At 44.6% G+C, this 18,857-nt stretch overlaps 2 protein-coding genes across 7 annotated transcripts in view; one reads left to right on the forward strand and one right to left on the reverse strand.

Annotated features, from left to right (window-relative positions):
• On the reverse strand, positions 1 to 14,725 carry AP4B1 (adaptor related protein complex 4 subunit beta 1). Of its 6 annotated transcripts, none has more exons than XM_028734532.2 (11): positions 14,589 to 14,725; positions 12,614 to 12,761; positions 10,625 to 10,849; positions 9,244 to 9,374; positions 8,717 to 8,864; positions 6,898 to 7,394; positions 4,466 to 4,549; positions 3,612 to 3,715; positions 2,588 to 2,795; positions 1,966 to 2,250; positions 1 to 1,730 (listed from the first exon to the last, which is right to left on the reverse strand). In XM_028734532.2, exons 2-11 carry the CDS (start codon positions 12,724 to 12,726, stop codon positions 1,303 to 1,305), a joined length of 2,223 nt encoding a protein of 740 aa, XP_028590365.2. In that variant the 5' UTR covers positions 12,727 to 12,761; positions 14,589 to 14,725; the 3' UTR covers positions 1 to 1,302. The 6 variants fall into 6 exon arrangements, with proteins under 6 accessions (XP_028590365.2, XP_028590362.2, XP_028590360.2 ...); XM_028734529.2 differs by lacking the exon at positions 14,589 to 14,725 and adding an exon at positions 14,423 to 14,550; XM_028734527.2 differs by lacking the exon at positions 14,589 to 14,725 and adding an exon at positions 13,877 to 14,050 and having other exon boundaries at positions 12,614 to 12,747.
• DCLRE1B (DNA cross-link repair 1B) overlaps positions 14,691 to 18,857 on the forward strand; it is a 20,677-nt gene continuing 16,510 nt past the window's right edge. The window contains exons 1-4 of the mRNA XM_028734534.2: positions 14,691 to 14,826; positions 15,917 to 16,116; positions 16,209 to 16,374; positions 17,927 to 18,109. Coding sequence (XP_028590367.2) covers positions 15,928 to 16,116; positions 16,209 to 16,374; positions 17,927 to 18,109 — 538 coding nt within the window. The 5' untranslated portion in view covers positions 14,691 to 14,826; positions 15,917 to 15,927. The remainder of the gene's footprint in view (positions 14,827 to 15,916; positions 16,117 to 16,208; positions 16,375 to 17,926; positions 18,110 to 18,857) is intronic.

The following is an 18,857-nucleotide window of genomic DNA, read 5'->3' on the forward strand; positions in this document are numbered from 1 at the left end:
TACACTAAACAAGAGATTTATGTTTCATTTTATATATCAGTTTCCATCTATAATGAGTAAAGTTTGGAGTGCAAATACAAATACAGAACTCTGTTTAGTACTAATTGTTCTGTGTCACAACAATGCAATCCCACATGTGTACACTGTTGTAAGCCTCAATGAGTTCAACAGGGCTTACTCCTAGGTATGGATATGATTGCGCAGCCTGAGGAGGCTTTCAAGATCCCAAATAAATCTTACCACCATCAGTCATTTATTACTTTTGTTGTTCAGTATTTCCTGGCATTACCTACGGGCAGGTTTTAAACCAACTCCCCACCATGTAGTCAGTAATGTTCTACTGTATTATCAGATTTTAATGCTTTATCCAGAGTCATTTGTGGGGTAGTCTTTTCCTTTTGTTTTTTAATAGGCATGCGTAAACTGTGCTCAAACCATAGCCATGAAGTTTTCAGGTAAAACTGCAAGAGTGGATATACGTATCTTAGAATAGATAATCCGTCCCAGAGATACATGTTCCTATTTAGACCGCTGTACTTTTGTGCAAAAGAGTGTGTACCTCACATTTGGTCTGAAGATTCCCCCTCCCCCTTCCATTTCTTTCCCACTCAAGCTTCCCATTTAAATGGTTCCACCAATTCTTTCCGCTAAAAAATGTGCATAACCTTTGCAGAAGGTTCTACAATCGATACCTTAGGGCTGTGACCACACACCTATCATAGTGCACCATTTCTGTACACGTTTCATTCTGATTAAATATTCCTCATCCCCTTCTATCAATTCTGAATCCTTTGGGGAAACATCTGGCTCTGCAACATTAATGGGTGAATAGAGTTCATGGGAGTAGAGACTGGTGGGGGAATGAGGAGAAAAGGAAGTCTTAAAAGAGGATCTTTAAAGATGATTGATGCATCAAACCCATTGTTGGGAATGTGCCGACCCCTTTAAACTATCCAAAGTAGGCCCAATCCACTCTGAAAGGCAGCTTACAAAAGATTCTCAAAATAAAAATCACTCAAATCCACTACGGGAACCAAAGTAACATAAAACCAGCATTCTTCAAGCAGCATTCCCCGCCCTCTTGCTTGTTCTTCTCTGGTGTCAAGCCAAGCAGCAGCTCCCACCAAAATATTCCAAGATAAGGGAGTGGGACTGAGCATCTGGATCTCGCTCAGCCTGTGAGGAAGCGTTCCTCTCCTGTACAAACAGTTCATAAGAGCTGCAGCATAATTTGAAGAATGCCATACGCAAACAGACTTAAGTCTCATCCTATTCATGACCCGTATCAGTGGTCTGAAAGAATCAGGACGTCAATTCCGCCACTGTTCCCAACACAGTCTTCAAGACTGAGATGAAGGCCTGCAGTGCCTCTGGCTTGTTTTCACTCTGCTTCACCAACATTTGCATCTCTGCAGCCCCCACTTCAAGTAGCAGCTCTGTCAGGAAAAGGCAGCCTGTATCATCCTGGGCAACAAGGTAGGCCTTCCACAGCGGGGAACCAGCCTTGCTCATAGCAATAGTCTGGATATGGACAACCTGAAGTGCAGCCTGCACAGTGTCTGGCTGCACAGTTTCCTGCCAGGGAACAGCTTGCTGGCAGCCCAAACCCAGGTTTAGCCACGTCCTCTCAAACTGCTCGGCAGTCATGCAAATGCTTGGTCTGAGAATCAGGCTGCTCGAACTGGTGTTGACAGAAGGAACCTCCTCTTCCTTTTCCGGTATCAGGGGCTCTGAAAAAAAAAAGAGGAAACAAAAGGCAGAGTTAGGCAACACAGATCACTTTACATCCAGCAGGAACATCAGAACTGTAAGACACTTCACAGTCCATACTGAGCAGGGCAAAAGAAAAGCATCAAGCAAGCAGGTTCAGATGCTTAAAGCAGCATCATTCAACTGAGGGTCTGGTTTTCATTCAGGAAAACAGAGTGTGTAAAGCCCAGAGAAGTGGCCAAGTGAATCCATTACCTTCATCCACCGTTGTGGGATCTTCAGAGGGAGAATCTGTATGGGGAAGGCCAGTAACCCGGCTGGCTGTCATGGCTGCCCATTGCTCTTTGCCATATATAGGCACCAGTGAGTTAAAGTCAGAGGCCCACGCATTCACAGAGCCTTCAGCCTGCCCTTCCAAGAACCTCAGAGAGTGATCAGATGCAGGGCTGCAAAGGATCCCTTTTGCTTCCTCCATGCCAGCTTGCAAAAGACGATAGTAGAAGAGCGCACGATCCCGAACTGCCATGTCTCTCTCCTCCTCTGGATGAAATAAAGATGCGCTGTTTTATTTTTATTGTTCATCAAGACACAGACTTTTTATTCATCACAGCCCCTAGTGATTCCATGCCAAAGGGCTGCATAGGCCTCTGCCTCTATACAGTGTGCGATTCCCCTTACCACCTCTGGGTATATGATACTGGCAGTAAGGGAAGCAAGGAAAGAAATGATTCAACGTATACCAGTCTAACATTGAAATCTATGAATTTTTTAAGAACTGCAGAGTTTGTCAAGACCATTCTCAATACATCTCATCCTCACGAGAGATGCATTGGCCTATTTCATAATGCAGGTGACATCTTGGAAGGCTAGTACTTACCTATGCAGTAATAGAGCAATCGACCCAACATGTCCTGACACTCAGCTGGACGTCCTATGAAGAGCCGCACCAAAGCTGTTAGCAGTTCCAGCTTCACAACCGAGAAGGTCTCTGATTTCACATTCTCTACAAAATCCTCCAAAATATAGGGGGCACTGGGGACTCTCTCTCCATGTACCCCCAGCAGCCAAATCAGTGCTTGCTTGCCCTGAGAAAAAACCAGAACACTTCACAGACAGGGCCACACTATCTCACTTAGAACCCCTTACTTATACCACCAAGAGCTAGTGGCATAAATGTTCACAGACCATCACAGAGAGTGGTGGGTTGAGCAGATCTCTGCAGAGTGAAGTGGGCTCAGAAGCTGCCTCACCCAGTAATTCAAATCCCATATACTGAAGCCCTTTTGATTTGAAGATTCTGAAAGTGTATCCCCGTTGCAAAATGCAACTCTGTCCTATGGTTACCCCTTCACCCAGTTTAAGTTTACACACTACTGAATCAATAAAGTGTTTGTCTTGCTTGCCTGCTCCTGCACACCTAGCTGTGCCAACAGCTTCTGAGTTAGCCAAATGCTAAAGATTTTCTTCCCTGCTTTCTCACTTGAACAAAAGGTGGAAGGATACCCTTTTGGCCCTTTGCTTTCATATCAATGCATAACTCTAGAATGGTTCGATCAGGAGCCCTACCTTGACCGAACTGGAAAAGCAGAGACATTACAATACAAGTCGAAGCGCCATAGTTTTTTTTGCAAATAGACCACATATACACAGTTCACCTAAGAAGGAAGAGATAGTGCAGACCTCCTGCAAGACAGAGGGCAGGCTGATACGATCCCAGAAAGTTTTGAAAATTAGAACTTTGATTTCTCGAAAGCATAATCTTAAGGGGTTTTCATGGGCAATTCTAGATTCCAAGTTGCATTTCACAACTCTCGTGGCTCATGTAAGACTCTAATAGGCCCTCGACTGAGTCATTCCATCAGTACCATTCCCTGCCATTCACAAAAAGACACTCCCCTTACCTCACTGTCCTGGATGGTCTCCTCACAGCCATCCAAAGCCTGGGACACATTCTCTATACACTGCGGACACAACCACACCAGGTCCCGGAACACCTGAACTACAGCTACAATGTGGGGGGAAAAATATTTATGAGAACAATTTATATGAGCTTTTGGCCCAAACAGAGGCCTCCAAGGCAGTTCGCAATAGTAACAATTTCAATACTTAAAAAACAGACAACATTAAAAACCAGAAGGAAACAGTTAAACACAAAACCATAGCAAGCAAGATTAATACACACTAAGATAACAACAACAATTCATTACTTGTACCGCACCCATCTGACTGGGTTGCCCCAGCCACTCTAAGCAGCTTCCATCAGAACATAAAAACACATTTAAAAACTTCCCCTTACAGGGCTGCCTTCAAATGTCTACGGAAAGTCATATAGTTATTGATCTCTTTGACGTGTAAGTTCCTTGAAAAACAAAAACTTTACAAATCTACATCACTGGTGTATGGAAATTATCCTGGCCATAGCATTCTGCTCTAGCTTTATGAACACTTTCATGTTTCATCTCCATGGTTTGGGGTATTTGTCTCAAGCAAACAATTCTTCACACAACCCAGATACAGCAAACACTGTTTTCCAGTTTACAAGAATGCCAATGTGGGCTGAAGTCTAATCGATCCAGCATCTGTAAGCACGTGATAATTTGAAGAAAAGGAAGCAAAGAGTGATCACGTGAAAGAGGCACAAGTAAGGAATGGTACAGTGATGGAAACTGCAATGGAGATAGCACAGTTGTGTTCTGTAGACCACCGAATGGTAAGGCGGAAACCAAATCTCAATCAGAAGGGTGGAGATAGTTACCTGAAGTTATATGCTCCTGCTTCAGCTCAAGGAGTTCTGTTAGGATCCTCACACACTGCTCGGTGTAGGTCCTTGCAATGTTGCCTGTAAAGCCCACAAAACAACCCAAGCTTTGGTTAGGCAGCTTCAACTTAAGCTTTTATCCAAGTAGCACCACTGTAATGTATTCCCTCTATGAGAGTTGAGATGGAGCAAGAAGCAGCTTTCTTTCTTCAGTCAAAATTATTTAGTTTTCTCAAACCCAAGCTGTCCTTTTTTCCAGTTTGGTGCTTGAGCACTCAGCCAGGAAGATGGGAAGTGTCCCTGGAACACTGCTGTGCCCAAGCAAAGTAGCTGGCTATTCAGACTCATTAGTACCATTAGTACCCCTGCCGGTGCCACATGTATAGACTAGCACTGAATGAAGCTCTATCTCCCTGCCTGGAATGGATCAACAGTACTACTATCACTTTTGTAAATCAACAAAATCTTTAATAAACAAATAAAAGGGGGGAAGGAAATAGAAAAAAACAGTACTACTATCATGAATGTGATCCAATGTGTTCCAACTCTTTTGTGGCACCATATAGAATAATTTCACATATCCCAAATATCAAGTTACCAAGGAGGGAACATTTTTCACTTCTTCTTTTTTTTTTTATAACAAGATTTTCTAAAAAATAAGGCTTGTATGTAGATGTGATGGGATGATGAGCTACTTGTGCTTAAAATGCAAGTCCCTCAGAGTTTGATCAGGTTTTCAAACCTCTGCCTGTGACGGAGCCCCTCCAGCATGGCTGCGTCAATCGCTAGCAGAATCCGAAAGTGGTTGCTTTCGGAATCGTTTCCAACATAAAAGCTCCTTAACGGAAACACGTCTCCTGGACTCTCGGCGTGACAGTTTCCGGCGAGGAGTGGGTGTCCCTATAGGAGGTCCTGAGACCTCCCCACTGTTTTCGCTGGAAGCGTCTCTGAGCCATCCCTCCGACTCACTTTCCCTTGGAGTTCCTGATCTCCCCCTACTGGTTCCCTCTTCAGCTGCTACGTCTCTCTCAACCTCAGTGAGCCTTTGCACCTCCTGTCTTTCCGATGGCAGTTCCCTGACAGTAGATATATTGGAAGTATATTCTTTAGAGGGGCTGGACCTAGATTTCTAGGAGACAAAAAAGGCAAAGACTCTTTTTTTGGGGGGGGGGTCCTAAGCATTTTCTTAACTTAATGAATCACCAACAAGTTCTAGTATTTCTAAATGCCTGTCTTAATGCAGAAATACGACAACATAAGCACAAGTGGGTCAGCTCCAAGATCAGAGTGCGCAGCGAACAAGAAAAACGATTCAATAAAAGAGGCACAAGCAGGTTGTTAGAGACCATCTCAGAGAAATGGGAACAAGCTGTTTTTCATAGATTAACACTGCAATCCAAATCGCCTTTATGCTGGACGTGTGGGCGAGAGGGTTTGATTGGCAGAGGTGTCCCTCTAGCCAGGTCTGCTAATCTCTGGGGCCAGGGCAGAATGAGCGGGTACAAAATCCACTGTATCTGAGCTGGCCCTGTTTCTCTCACAAGTCAGGCCTGATCGCTGCACCAGCTCAGTTGGTAAAGAAAATTGTTTGCCTATCCCACCCCCTTTCCAGGCGTGAGTGGCAGAACTGTGGATGTTGGTGGCCCACCACTGTTAAGTTTGGTTGCTCCCTGGGCAGGGTTTCTATTGCAGCCAAGAAGGGACAGAGTAGCTGGGCCATAAACAGAAAAGCAAGAAAGGGAGAAGATTGAATAAAACTGAAATGCAGAAAACTCAGCAAAGAATTTCTGGGCATAATAAATACTTAGAAAGAGGAAGCTGATACCACTAAATTGGGTTATTGCCAAGAATTTTAAAAATTCAGAAGAATAACACATCCCCTACAGGCCAGAGAAATGCTGCTGTTAGCAATGGGGCAAATTCCAACAAGATGAGCCTTGACTTGAATGTTGTGTCTAATCCCCCAAATTCCCAACTACTTAGATCAGAACTAAAAAGTTAAATAAAGCTGCAGTCCTCAGACTAGCTCCACTGAACACTGACTTGCTTCTGAGTAGACATGCACAGGGCTGTGCTGTTGAGTTCTCATTGAACATGAGTAATGTTATCCTGTATACTGTTGAGAATTCAATTCCATGTATTATCAGAAGAATCTCAGATGAACTTTATCAAAAGAAGCAATAAATGTTTGTCTTTTCAGCGGCATTGCTGAAATCACTGGTAAACCTCAGCAAGTTATTTTGGACTACATGGCTTCAAGACTTCAACCATGAAACTACTATGGAACAGATTGTTTCACTTATTTCTATTCTGAGGGTCTTAATCTTTTTCTCAGTTTCTAAGGTGTTGGCAAATAAAGCATATGTCCTTCTGTCACCCAGTCTTAGAGAACATTTATTTGCATGGAGGAATCCTGCTAGCTCACTTACCAATGGCAAAGATTGCCCCTTGTGCAAGCTCTGCTGACACGTCAGTGCAGTAATCTCTTAGTTCCTCCAGTATCTGTGGCACATTTTCATCGTTCACCAGCTTGCACAAAACCTCCATTTTCTGGCACTTGATATAATGCGGTTCTGAGTATGAGCAGAAGAACTTCTTGTAGTGGCTACTGAAATGGCCGGGGAGGCTGTCTAAGATCTGGCGCACATGACACAAGGCAGTGAAACAGAGTTCCCGACTCTCAGAGGTGCAAGCAGACAGGAGCGGGCCCTTCACTCTCACCAGCACATCTTCCTGCACGTGCGGAAAGTCTCTGGCCAGCACTAAGAAAAGTTTCGTGGCAGCCATCACCACACTGGAGCTGCTACTCTTGAGATAGCCATCCAGCAAGTTAAGGATGTCAAAGAGCTCTTCTTCAGAGCGGGGATTGTAGCGCAAGAGGAAAGTCAACACTTCACTCTGTCCCCACTGGTCTAGGTCAGGCATCCTACCAAGGGAAGAAACCCAAATCAGTACACTGGCTATTGGAATTGCTAATTGCAATACCTTCGCTTGGCTTCCATAATCTGCCGGCCAATTATTTCCTAGACTTGCATCTTTACCCACCACTTATAAGGCAGAGTCTGAGAGACCTGCTGGAAAACTAATTCTGCACTTCCACATTGCTTTACAATTTAGGCGTGCAAAAATAGGAGTCTCAACTTATCTACTTGTTATGTTTTAATTAGAACAAGAGGTTTTCTGCAGCAGGTGTGACAACTACTCTTCCTTCCCTAAAGGGAACTGAAAAGAAGAGAGGGTGAAATAGGTTGAAGAGTTTGGTGGGTACCAAAATAACTGCTGCTAATAAAAAGCAGGGGGATCTCCATCCCAGTGTTGCCTGCTGGAACTGAGTAGGAAGCCACTGAAGAGAGGCTGGTTCTTCTGCTCAGCTGTCCACATGTTCAACTCTGATTGGTCTTGCCTAGCAGAGTGAGTGGGAGAAGGAACCCATTCACAGAACCCCTTCTCCACTGCAGAGAACTCTCTTGCAATATAAAAAAACCCCCAAATACCACACAAATATTTAACAGAAATAACATAATTAACCCAAAATATTAAGATTTGGGTTTTCAGAAGGCAAAATGATTGGACGGAAGACTAAGATTCCATACCTATATGCCCTCATGAGATGAACTAAGAAAAAGGTAAGTGATTTAGTAGCCTTCGATACTGATACTCGTTAGTTTCACACCCATATACTTGCACAACACATTTAAGTGCAGGAAACTGTGGGGCAGGGCCTAAGAAAGTAATGACTCACATGCTTGAAGAAAACCTTCATAGGAAAAATCTAGAATTATTTTATCATTACATTACTAGCATCAGATTATAAACGGCATCTCAAAATTCCCCCAAGATTCAAAATAATGCCTCCCCCCCCAGCTAATATCCAATCATTCATTCCTCACAAGACCCACAACAAGCAAGTTCTCAGTGCTGTACCTGCCATTTCCCAAACTGGATTGCCAACCGAGTATTATTCAGCAGAATCAGAATTTGCAAGGTAACCATCCATTTCCCTTATGTAAAATACATATGCCCTTTTTTAAATGATCCACAAGGTGGCTTACTTCACACCCAAAAACACACACTAGCACAAATGCACAGCAACAACACAATTCATAGACATTTCCGCAACTTCACACAGCAAGAGAAGGGCAATAGCTGAGTGATATACCAACGTCACCAATTGCTGGGCTGTTGACTTCTGCGAATCTACAAGCAAAGCACAATGGAGTTCACAAACTGTTTGGGGGAAGAACTTACCTGTTGAGAAGATGGTGGGCAATGGGCTTGTTGATGACAACTCCTCCTTCGTGTGCCAGGATCTCCTCTAGCGCCCTCAAACAATTCACCACTACAATAGGGTCCTGGTCACGAAGCAGACTATATAGCTCATTAACTAGTGCGCCGTCTGTAAAAAGCATGGAAGTTAGAGAATTTCCCCAACTCTAATGCAATAATCATCTGCCTAGGAGAGTGCCTCTTGCAAGTAGCGGTGGTGTTATGTGCATGCACATGTAACAAAATAACTCAACCCTCTCAATAACATGCCAGCTTCTTGCAAAGTACTGCTGCCAAGTGACTGGCGATAGGGAGAGTTCCAACCAGCAGGGCAAATACATTCTTAAAGCGGTATCTCGCCTCCAAGGGCTTTGGGCTCAATGAAACTATTCCACAGCAGTCATGCTGAGGTCTCTGCATTACAGCACCAAAATGACATGCTCCCGTTTTTATTCTTGTGTGAGTCTGGGAAAAATTAAATAGACTGAAAAATAAGCATGCATATTTACCCACTTCGCAGTCCCCTTGCAGTTTCTGCATCTTTGCACATCCGAGGACAGCGACTCTCCTTACATAGGAGGCTTTGTCTCGCAAACCATTCAGGATTGGCTGTTGGATATACTCCTGTATGCTGGGCATCCTAGGAATATTAAAGGGCCATCATGTTCCGACTCCTCTTAGATCCTTGTTTGTGTATTTTATGTTACTCTGCAACCTGCCATTCATTACATTAACAGACACTGCTGCTTTGCCACAGGCTTCCAATAGTTAGCTAAGGCAAGGAAATGGGACTTCTGACAGCTAAAAACTTTGGCAGGATTTGGGTAACGCTTGTAATGTACTAAAAACTAAGGTAAAAATGGATTAGTTTAAGAAAAATAGAGGAAAATATAAGATGCAGTTGAAAAAGATTGAAAATGGAAACCATGGAAGGGTGGAGGGAAGTCTTAAGGATTCGGGGAATCCTAAATGTTGATGATTATGTCTAATGTTTGAATTTAAATGTGTAGAGTAAAACTGAATAAAAAAGATTTCGTTTTTAAAAAAGGAGATGGACTTCTGTTCTATGCACAAACCACTTTAAAATGGCTTCAGTCAGCTGTGGGGGGGGGGAGTCACCCCAAAATACTACTTCTCATGTTAATTCCTTGTCTTTCCACACTTTATTGCATAATAAGCATTTATAATCCTGAAGCCCCTTGTTGCTTAATAAGATGCAGCTGGCGGTACAATTCCACAAAGCTGATTTAGCTGGACCAGCCCAACAAAACCTTGTAATTAAAGTGGCATCTAATCCCTGGCAAACAGAGCAGTGAACTGTGGCAGCAGAACCCCTCCCTCGTGATGACACAAAGCGCAGTGTGGGAATGTACCTCCTTCCCATTCATCAAGCATTGGATCTGCACCCCAGAACTAGTGAGAGGACCATATTTATGCTCATAAACTTAAGACTGGTCATGCTTAGGGGCTCATGTCATTAAGCCACAGGGATGGGGAAGCCCAGGCCCACAGGCCTCTGTATCTGGACCTAAGGACTCTCCCCGGCCACACCCTTCAGCAGCCCTACTTTGCACCATCCTCAAGTGTTTCTGCCTGGCTGGAATGTGCCCTTGAACACAGACAAGACTTCTTGCTTGTCTGGATATAGGAAAGTGGGATGTGTGTGTTGAAACTAAGCTATGTACAGAGGTAAAATTAACAATCATTGCTCGGCCTACTTTTGCTTCTGGTCTGGGGCATGTGGCCCCAGGAAAGTTTCCCAGAAGGAAATGTGGTCCTTGGGTTGAAATAGGTTTCCCACTCCTGAATGAAACAAGTTCTATTCCCCATAAGTGCCTATAGCGAAGGCCAAAACAAGCAGCAGCACCACTCCACTTATAGTTTTGTTACCTGAAACTGCACATGCTTCGCAAGGCGAGGCCCCTAACCATGGGGTTGGGGTCTGAGCAGTCTTTGCAAAGGGTGTTGATAGCTAAAAGAGCCAGATCGGGCTTCAGAGGAGCATATGTGCACATATACAAGTACACTAGTTTTTTCTGAACAATATCCACTGTGGCACTAGCTTTGACCATCTCCATAAACACACTGGACACATCTACACCTTGGGTCATATGCCTGCAAGTAAGAGATAAAGTATTTAAGCACAGCATCTATGTATTTATTATCAGTTAAAGCATTTGTATACCACTTAATTGTTAGAGTTTCTAAGTGGTTTACATAAAGTATCAGCCTACTTTAAACTCCTAAGATATAACAATAATGGCAAGAAACAATAAGATGGCAACAGACAACAGACAAGAATGGCAACAGACAATATATAAACTGTAACCAGTTCTTAATCACAGGAGAACAGCAAGTTTAGCAGGTAAAATTCCAGGAGAGAAAAGGTTTACCTGCATTTGGCCTAATGCGATAAATCAATTTGCAATCCATGTCTCGATCTCTGCATCACAAAACCAAACTAATAGTGCAATCCTAAGCATATCTATTCAAAAATAAATCCTACTGAATTCAATGCAGTTTACTCCCAGATAAACTGCGCCCATTAAAGGACAGTTTCTGCAAATTGAAGAAATTGGCAATATGCTGTTTGAAAGGGTATAATGAAATCTTAAATGCCAGAAAGGGACCCAAACAGAATCTCCAGTGGTTGGGGTGAGTTTCAGGGCTGTGCGTATCTCAGTCTCTTTTTAAGAACAGGAGAAGTAGAATTATGCAAAATAAGAAGTATATGCAAATATAATGTAAAGTAACCTCAAGGTTAGATTACTGCAATGTGTTATATGTAGGGCTGCCTCTGAAAGTTCGTAAACTTCAGCTAGTGCAGAATTCAGTGGCCAGGTTACTCACCGGAGAAAGAGTTTGAGCATATTACACCAATCCTGGTCCAATTGCACTGCCTACCAATTAGTTTCCGGGGCCAATTCAAACTGCTGGTTTTGATCTATAAAGCCTTAAACGGCTCAGAACTGCAATACCTCAAGGACCACCTCTTCCCATATGACCCTACCCAGATCCTGAGATAATCTTCTGAGGCCCTTCTTCGTGTGCCTCCTCCTCGAGAGGTCAGGAGAGTGGCAACACCAGAACGGGCCTTCTCTGCAGTGGCTCCCCATTTGTGGAATGCTCTCCCCAGGGAAGTTTGCCTGCCGCCTTCGTTATACACTTTTAGGTGCCAGGCAAAAACATTCCTTTTTAACCAGGCCTTTGGTTGATTTGATTGACATCCTATGCCCTTTTAAAATGTGGGGTTATTGGGAGGTTACTGGGTTGTTTTTTTTATTTTGATTATGTATTTTGTGATTTTATATTTAGATTTTATTCTGTGAACCGCCCTGAGACCTCTGAGTATAGTGCAGTACATAAATTCAATAAATAAATCATCATCATCATTGTGTTCAGTGATATTTCATATGAACTTTGAGGCACATACGTGCAGAATTTTTATTTGTTTTTTAGAGCATGGACAATATAACTTAGTCCATGACAGAGTGATAAGAAGAGGGAACTAGAAGACAAACAGAGAAAGGCAATTGTGCTACCTTGTACAAGGTCTTCACCCTCTGATCAGGTTTCTGTTTCAATTCCAAGCAATGGGTGAGGTTAATTTCTGTGTCGGGGCTGCATTTTTTATTTATTTGAATAATTTAAAATACTGCTTAATACTACCAATTCTTTCGTTTCCATTTCCGTTTAATTAGTAGTCTGCATTTGGTTGTTTTAATTGGCTTTATTGTATGTCGGCATGAACCTACTAACCAATAAGGCAACAACAACAGCCTTACTAGGGTCACAAGATACTCAGTTCATACACATCTGAGCACCCAGCATTTTGGGAGCCCCAACTACAATGCCCAAGTAGCAGTCCAGGCCACAGACCTGATCACTCGCTGGATAACATTCCTGTAGCGGAGACGGTCAGTTTGCACATGAGGGTTAGACAGTGCTCTCTTCAGCTCCTTCACTGTATCCTCTGAGCCTAAGTATGGCATCTCTGATGGGCTCCTAAACACCTAGGGAGAAAAGACTGTGGAGAAATCTGTAGTAAGAACAGAGAGAGAACCCTGCCAGATCAAACAAGAGGCCTAACTTGGTACAGCAACCTGTTTGTCACGGTGGCAGAAGATAAGGACAACAGCGCTCTCCTACTATTGGGAAGGGCTCTGGCTTAATGGTAGAGCACATGCAAATGGTGCCAGATTTGATCTCCAACATCTCCTGGTAGATAACTCTGTTAGAAACTCTGGAGAGCTGCTGCCAGTCAGATGATACTGAGAAAGTTGGACCAATTGTCTGCCTCAGTATAAGGCAGTCTCTTAGGTTCTCAACAAGACAAAGTCACACAGGGACCTTCACAGAGTGGTTTTTAACCCTGGCCTCCTAGGTTCTAGTCCATGAAATATCCTTCCACATTCTGGGAATCAGTCTTAGAAGTAAGACAGGTTGGAGTAATCGTGAGCCAGTTGGGAGTGCTAAATCAGGACTGGGCAGATCCAGGTTCAAGTCCTTACTCATCCAGGAAGCTCACTGGGTGACCTTGGGCCAGTCACCCTCTCTCAGCCTAACCTACCTCGCAGGGATGCAAAGATTAAATGTGTTTTGGAGGAAGTTAATGTTCTGCTTTTGTTCTATTTATTTGTGCTTTTACCCTGCAGTTTTATCTTGTGAACCTCCCCGAGATCTTCAGACGGAGGGTGATATATAAATGTAATAAAAAATGGAGAATGCGTATGCTGCCTTGAGCTCTTTGGAGTAAATGCAGCATGCAATAATAAAGAAACGAAACAATGTTCTCCTGCAACTGGCACTCAGAAGTACCGCAGATGCCATACAGCCAAAACATGCCTACTAGTTCTATTGCCCAATAATTCGCAGTGGCTCCCCAGGCTTTCAAGAGAGGGTCTGTCCCAGCTCTACCTAGGGATTTCAGGGGGTTGACCTGGGACCCTTTTGTGCGCAAAGTGCGCCTTGGGCTAGCGCCCTTCCCCGCGCTCGGAAGCCTAGCAGTTGCAGCGCAGCAGTCAACTTGCAAGTCCCTGGGCTTTGCCGGAGAGGAGAAGGAAGGAAGCAAGCAGCCGCCAGGTGGGGCGGGAGTCGGGACATCGGCTCCGGCCAGCGTCGTCGGTCGTTTTCCCCACGTACCTTGGCGCGAGTCTCGCCCGCCCACGGCTGCTCAGTCTCGCACCGACCAACAAAAGGGGCCGGCGTCTTCCTGGTTCTCTCCCGACTCCTTCCGGGTTTCAGCCTCCATGAGCGCCGGGTTAAAGCGTCAGCAGGAACGAGCGCGAAGCCGAGCGGAGGAAAGCTCGCTTGCATTTTAAACCACGCTGGCTTCCTGCCTTCTCACGCTTTTAAAACAAAAAGGCTCCTGTGTTGGAAGTGCCCTCAAGGCGAAGAATAAACAAGACTTCCTCCCTTGTGAAATGCCTACCTGTGTTGGTCTAGGCTTTAGGAAATAAATGGGAGCGGAACGGCAAAGCGCGTTAGGCGGGTGGAAACTAACGCTTCAAGAAAGAAGCATATTCCCTTGTTGTTACCATCAAGGATAGTAAAGCCACAGCTATACTAAAACTGCAATTTCTCCATTGTTCCTTACAGGCAGCTGCTCCCTCCTTGCCCTCCCAGAGGGGACCCGTCCCCCAAAATAACCAAGGGAGTTCGCCTCCCAGCCAGATTTCTTTTACGCACCGAGTAGCTGAACAAACGGCTGCTCGGTAATAAATGCGCATCTACTCCTGCGCGCGTCCCCAAACTGTAGGACACGGGGCATTTGCTTCCTAGCAAGCCGGTCTCCACCAGCATGTGGCGCAGTCCTGTTTCCCTTTCGCAGAAAGCGCTGTGTTTCTACGAATACCTTGGCGCCTTGGGAGCGGGAGAGTTGTTTTGATTTCTTCGGCGGGAAAATCCGACGGTGCAGAGGGAGATCCGAACGGCGGGGAGCCTGGCGATCTTCCCTGCAAGCAAAAATGAAAGCAGCTCTCCAGTACCGGCGCTCCGATTCAACCCGCTGACTGCAAAGCATTTTAGCAACGGGAGGGAGACGCCCGTTCCCTTTCTCTGCTCTCTGTGCCGAAGGCCTTCAAAATAGCACAGTAAGCTCCCTTTACTCCTCGCTACAGTTTTTGGTTTTTGGGGTGGGAGACAGGACCGCGAGAGCGAAGTGGGCAAGCGTTTCTGGGACCGGATGTGAAACGTGTATTATTTTATTAAAATGTATGCACCCTCAAAGCCGTTTACAAACATAAAACGATAAAATTAACAATAATTTAAAACTTTGGGAAAGTTACAAGAAGAGACTAAAAAAAGATTAAAACTTAACAGCTGGGTAGGCTTGTATAAATAGAAATGTTTTTAGCAGGCGCTGAAAAGAGTACAGTGAAGGTGCCTGCCTGGTATCCATAGGCAGGGAGTTCCAAAGGGTAGTAGGTGTCACTCCAGTACAGTACCTTCCTGTAATTTTAGAGTCGCCTTTGCAACTATCCTGCTTCCTCATCTTACCTGCTGTTGCTTCTCAATCCAAATTGTTAGGCCGTCACACTAGTTTGTATCAAAGTTCTATGGAGCTCATATTCTTATAATCTTATCTGCCAGTCCTCTTCCCACCCTTTCTCATTCTCACAGTCTGGCCTGAAGGATGTGGTAGCTACCAAAGGTAGTGGTTTGTGACTCACTTGCATCCTGTTGCGTTGGATGAGTTTTAGTTGGTAACGCTTGAGGATGTGGACAAGATGCTTGGTTTGTTCCGAGCAACCACTTGGTCCCTTGTCCTTTTGCCCCTCGTGGCTGATAAAAACTAGCAGAGGGAGCACACCTGGATGTGGCAGTTGATGAATGCCTACTTGTGAGAGAGGCCTTCTTGAAGAAGGCAGTGATAAAACTACGCCTTAACTTTCCCTGAATTTAGAAAATTAAGTAATTACCAGCTGCTAAAATTTAGTAGGACTTCTGAATACATTTAAGGATCAGGTTGTAAGCACCACTATTCCAACCCCTGTCTCTCCTTTTATCTCTTTATTTGTGAATCTTTATATTCCTGTTAAAACATGTATCTCAGATTTTATTTCTTGTTGATCCAATTCTATGGCCATTAGTAGTTTTATTGATGCCCCCATCCACCCTTGACTTTTCTGAGATGGTTTTGTTTGTTTTTGGTATTCAGAATTTCCCCCTTTCTTTTAACAGGAGCTGGACTGATGAATGGAACTCTCATCGCAGGCACACCCATTGCGGTGGATTTTTGGAATATCAGAAAAGCTGGGAGGGCTCGTTTGTTCTTTCTTTCTCACATGCACAGTGACCATACAGTGGGGCTTTCCAGCACGTGGAACCGACCTATTTATTGTTCTCCGGTTACTGGTCAAATTCTGCATCTTAGACTGAAGGTAGATCTTTACACACACATGTGCGATCTTCCACCACTTTAACTTAGAGGATGCCTACAGTTGACTCTGCCATGCCTTCATTCTGTTTTTAGGTGGCTGAAAAATGGATCCACCCTCTGGAAGTTGGAGACAGCCATGTCCTGGCCTTAGATGAGATGCAGAGAGAGACTATGACTGTGACCCTGATAGATGCTAACCACTGTCCTGGATCTGTCATGTTCCTTTTTGAAGGTTACTTTGGTGTCATCCTTTACACAGGTATGTTGAGCAGAGACATCTAACATTTTCCTCTGTGCTTTTTGCTATCTTTTAATTTGTTTCTCAGCACAAACACCTTGCCTATTTTCCAGAAATTATTTTTAAAATTACTTGCTTATATATACAGTGGTACCTTTGGTTGCGAATGGGATCCATTCCAGAGCCCCATTCACAACCTGAGAGGAACGCACCCCGCGTCTGCACATGCACGGGTCGCGATTTGCCGCTTATGCGGATGCGCATGACGGCATTTTGCATGTCTGTGCATGCACAAGCGGTGAAACCCGGAAGTAACCCTTTCTGGTACTTCCGGGTCGCCGCGGGACGCAACCTGAAAAGACGTAACCTGAACCGAACGTAACAAGAGGTATGACTGTATATGAAATACACACAGAGAGATAGATAGGCAGAAACACCCCTTGCCTGTCTTGTGTCATGGAACCAAGACATGGTTTCCAGCTAGGTAGCAAGCAGACCTTAGTTTCAGCAAGGTGCTGGCCTCATGTGCCTTCCATATCCTGGGACATGTTAGTCTGTTGAGAAGTCGGGGGCTGGACAGAAGAGGAGGAGTGGTGGAGACAGCCTCCCATCCTGACCCTTCCAGGGAAGAGGAAGAGCAGGACAGTATAGATTTACGACAGTGATTTGTGCCAGGTCACAGCTCAGAGGCAGATGAGGGAGAAAGTTTCTTACAGTCCTTTTTTATTTCAGACTTTACAGAGAGAGGCTATAGAACCCAGCCTCACGGATAATGGGGTTGTTCTGAGTGAATCTCCACCCCCCTTCTCTCCCACTTCCTCATTCACCATCATCACCTCCTCTACAGGTGTTGCTAAGTGCCCTCAGTCTTTGAGCTCTTTGCTCTCCTACTTTTAAGGCCCGCCGGGTTCTGGGAGATGGTGGGTCTGGAATGCTTTCTAGTGACAACGTGTCAGCCAGCTGCTGCTCCTGCTTCTCCTCTCCCATTATTTTCCAACTTGCCCCTTTGTTTCTCCCTCTCCATCATATGAAGGCAGAGTGGGATGGCAGTTTCACCAGTGATATATCGCTGGTGAAACCACCACTGCTCCTGAGTCCCTCTGCTGGCAGTGCCCACGGGAGGAAGGAACTCTTGACTCCCTCCATCAGACGCTGCTACCAGAGGGACACAGGAGCTGTGGTGGTTTCACCAGTGATATACCGCTGAGTGAAACCAACACCACAGTCTGCTTCTGATACCGGTCCGGGGCAATATATTGATATATTGCCCAAGCCTACTAGCCACACATGGTTAATAATAATAATAATTACTATTATTTTATTTTTTATACACCACCCATCTGGCTGGGTTTCCACTCTGGTTGTGTCACAAGGAGGAACAAAGCAATAATTTCAGACTTGAAATTTGTATAGAAACAGTTAATAATAAACTCTGCTGCAGCAACTTCTTCCACAGTAACCAAAGAAGCTGGCTTATCCTTAGCTTAGTCCTTTGGAATTTTAACCATAATTTCCATTTTAACCCTTCAAGTGGCTTTCCCCTGACGGGTATGTGACATCTGTGCCTCACCAGGTGATTTCCGCTACACTCCCAGCCTGCAACAGGAACCAGCTCTGAAGAACTCAAAGCTTATCAGCAGCCTCTACCTGGACAATACCAACTGCCACCCCGATATTGTCATACCATCCCGGCAAAAGGCCACTGAACAGATCAAAGAGGTGATCAGAGCCCACCCTCATCACCAGGTTAAGATTGGTAAGTAGTCCTAATAGGTTTGGAAGACGTTTCTTAAACTGGGTGAGGAACTCAAGGCCTTCCAGGTGTTGCTTAACTATAATTCGCATCCCTGATCTTTGGCCACGCTAGCTGGGGCTGATGGGAGCTGGAGTCCAGCAACAGGTTCTCCATCCCTGTGTTGGCTAACACACTGGAATTTTCAGCGGCTGTTCAGAAAGGAACACAAGTATGGACCTCATGCAGCGGTTCCCAAACTTTCTCCCCCACAGACCACTTGAAATTTGCTGAGGGTCTTTATGAACCAATTAAAGATTTTTCATTTTTACAGACATACCACAGACTACCTGGATTTGTGGACTGCTGGTGGTCCTTGGGCCACAGTTTGGGAATCCTTAAACTTAGGACATTAAAGAAATCTTACCTTTTTCAAGTGAGGTTTACAAGCACATCTTCCCCAAATTCATATGTGAAAATTGATCCTGTACAATGAATTACTCTGAAGGATGTGAATCCATAAAATCTGGATGATAAATTCATAGCTGGGTTTAGTAGCGCAAGGATCATTAACCACTGGGGCAGGCACTCACTTGGGGACAGGGTAGAATTACTTGGAAAATGTACACACTATACCTTTAACCCATGTACATTCCTACAATGAATTCTGGGCACTGTAGTTTAAGGGTTGCTGGGAATAATTACAGTGGTACCTCGGGTTAAGTACTTAATTCGTTCCGGAGGTCCGTACTTAACCTGAAACTGTTCTTAA

This window comes from Podarcis muralis, chromosome 5 (genome assembly GCF_964188315.1).
Source record: "Podarcis muralis chromosome 5, rPodMur119.hap1.1, whole genome shotgun sequence".
Lineage (NCBI taxonomy): Eukaryota > Metazoa > Chordata > Lepidosauria > Squamata > Lacertidae > Podarcis > Podarcis muralis.

What these genes read in the sequence shown, in the direction of transcription:
- AP4B1 (XM_028734527.2), bottom strand. Translation starts at nt 14,050, where the DNA reads ATGCAAGCGAGCTTTCCTCCGCTCGGCTTCGCGCTCGTTCCTGCTGAC. An exon ending in GCAAGGGGACTGCGAAGTGG is followed by an intron (nt 8,865 to 9,243) that starts GTAAATATGCAT and finishes TGCTTTTTACAG; the next exon opens with ACGGCGCACTAGTTAATGAG. An exon ending in AGGGGCAATCTTTGCCATTG is followed by an intron (nt 4,550 to 6,897) that starts GTAAGTGAGCTA and finishes TGGGCTTTACAG; the next exon opens with GCAACATTGCAAGGACCTAC.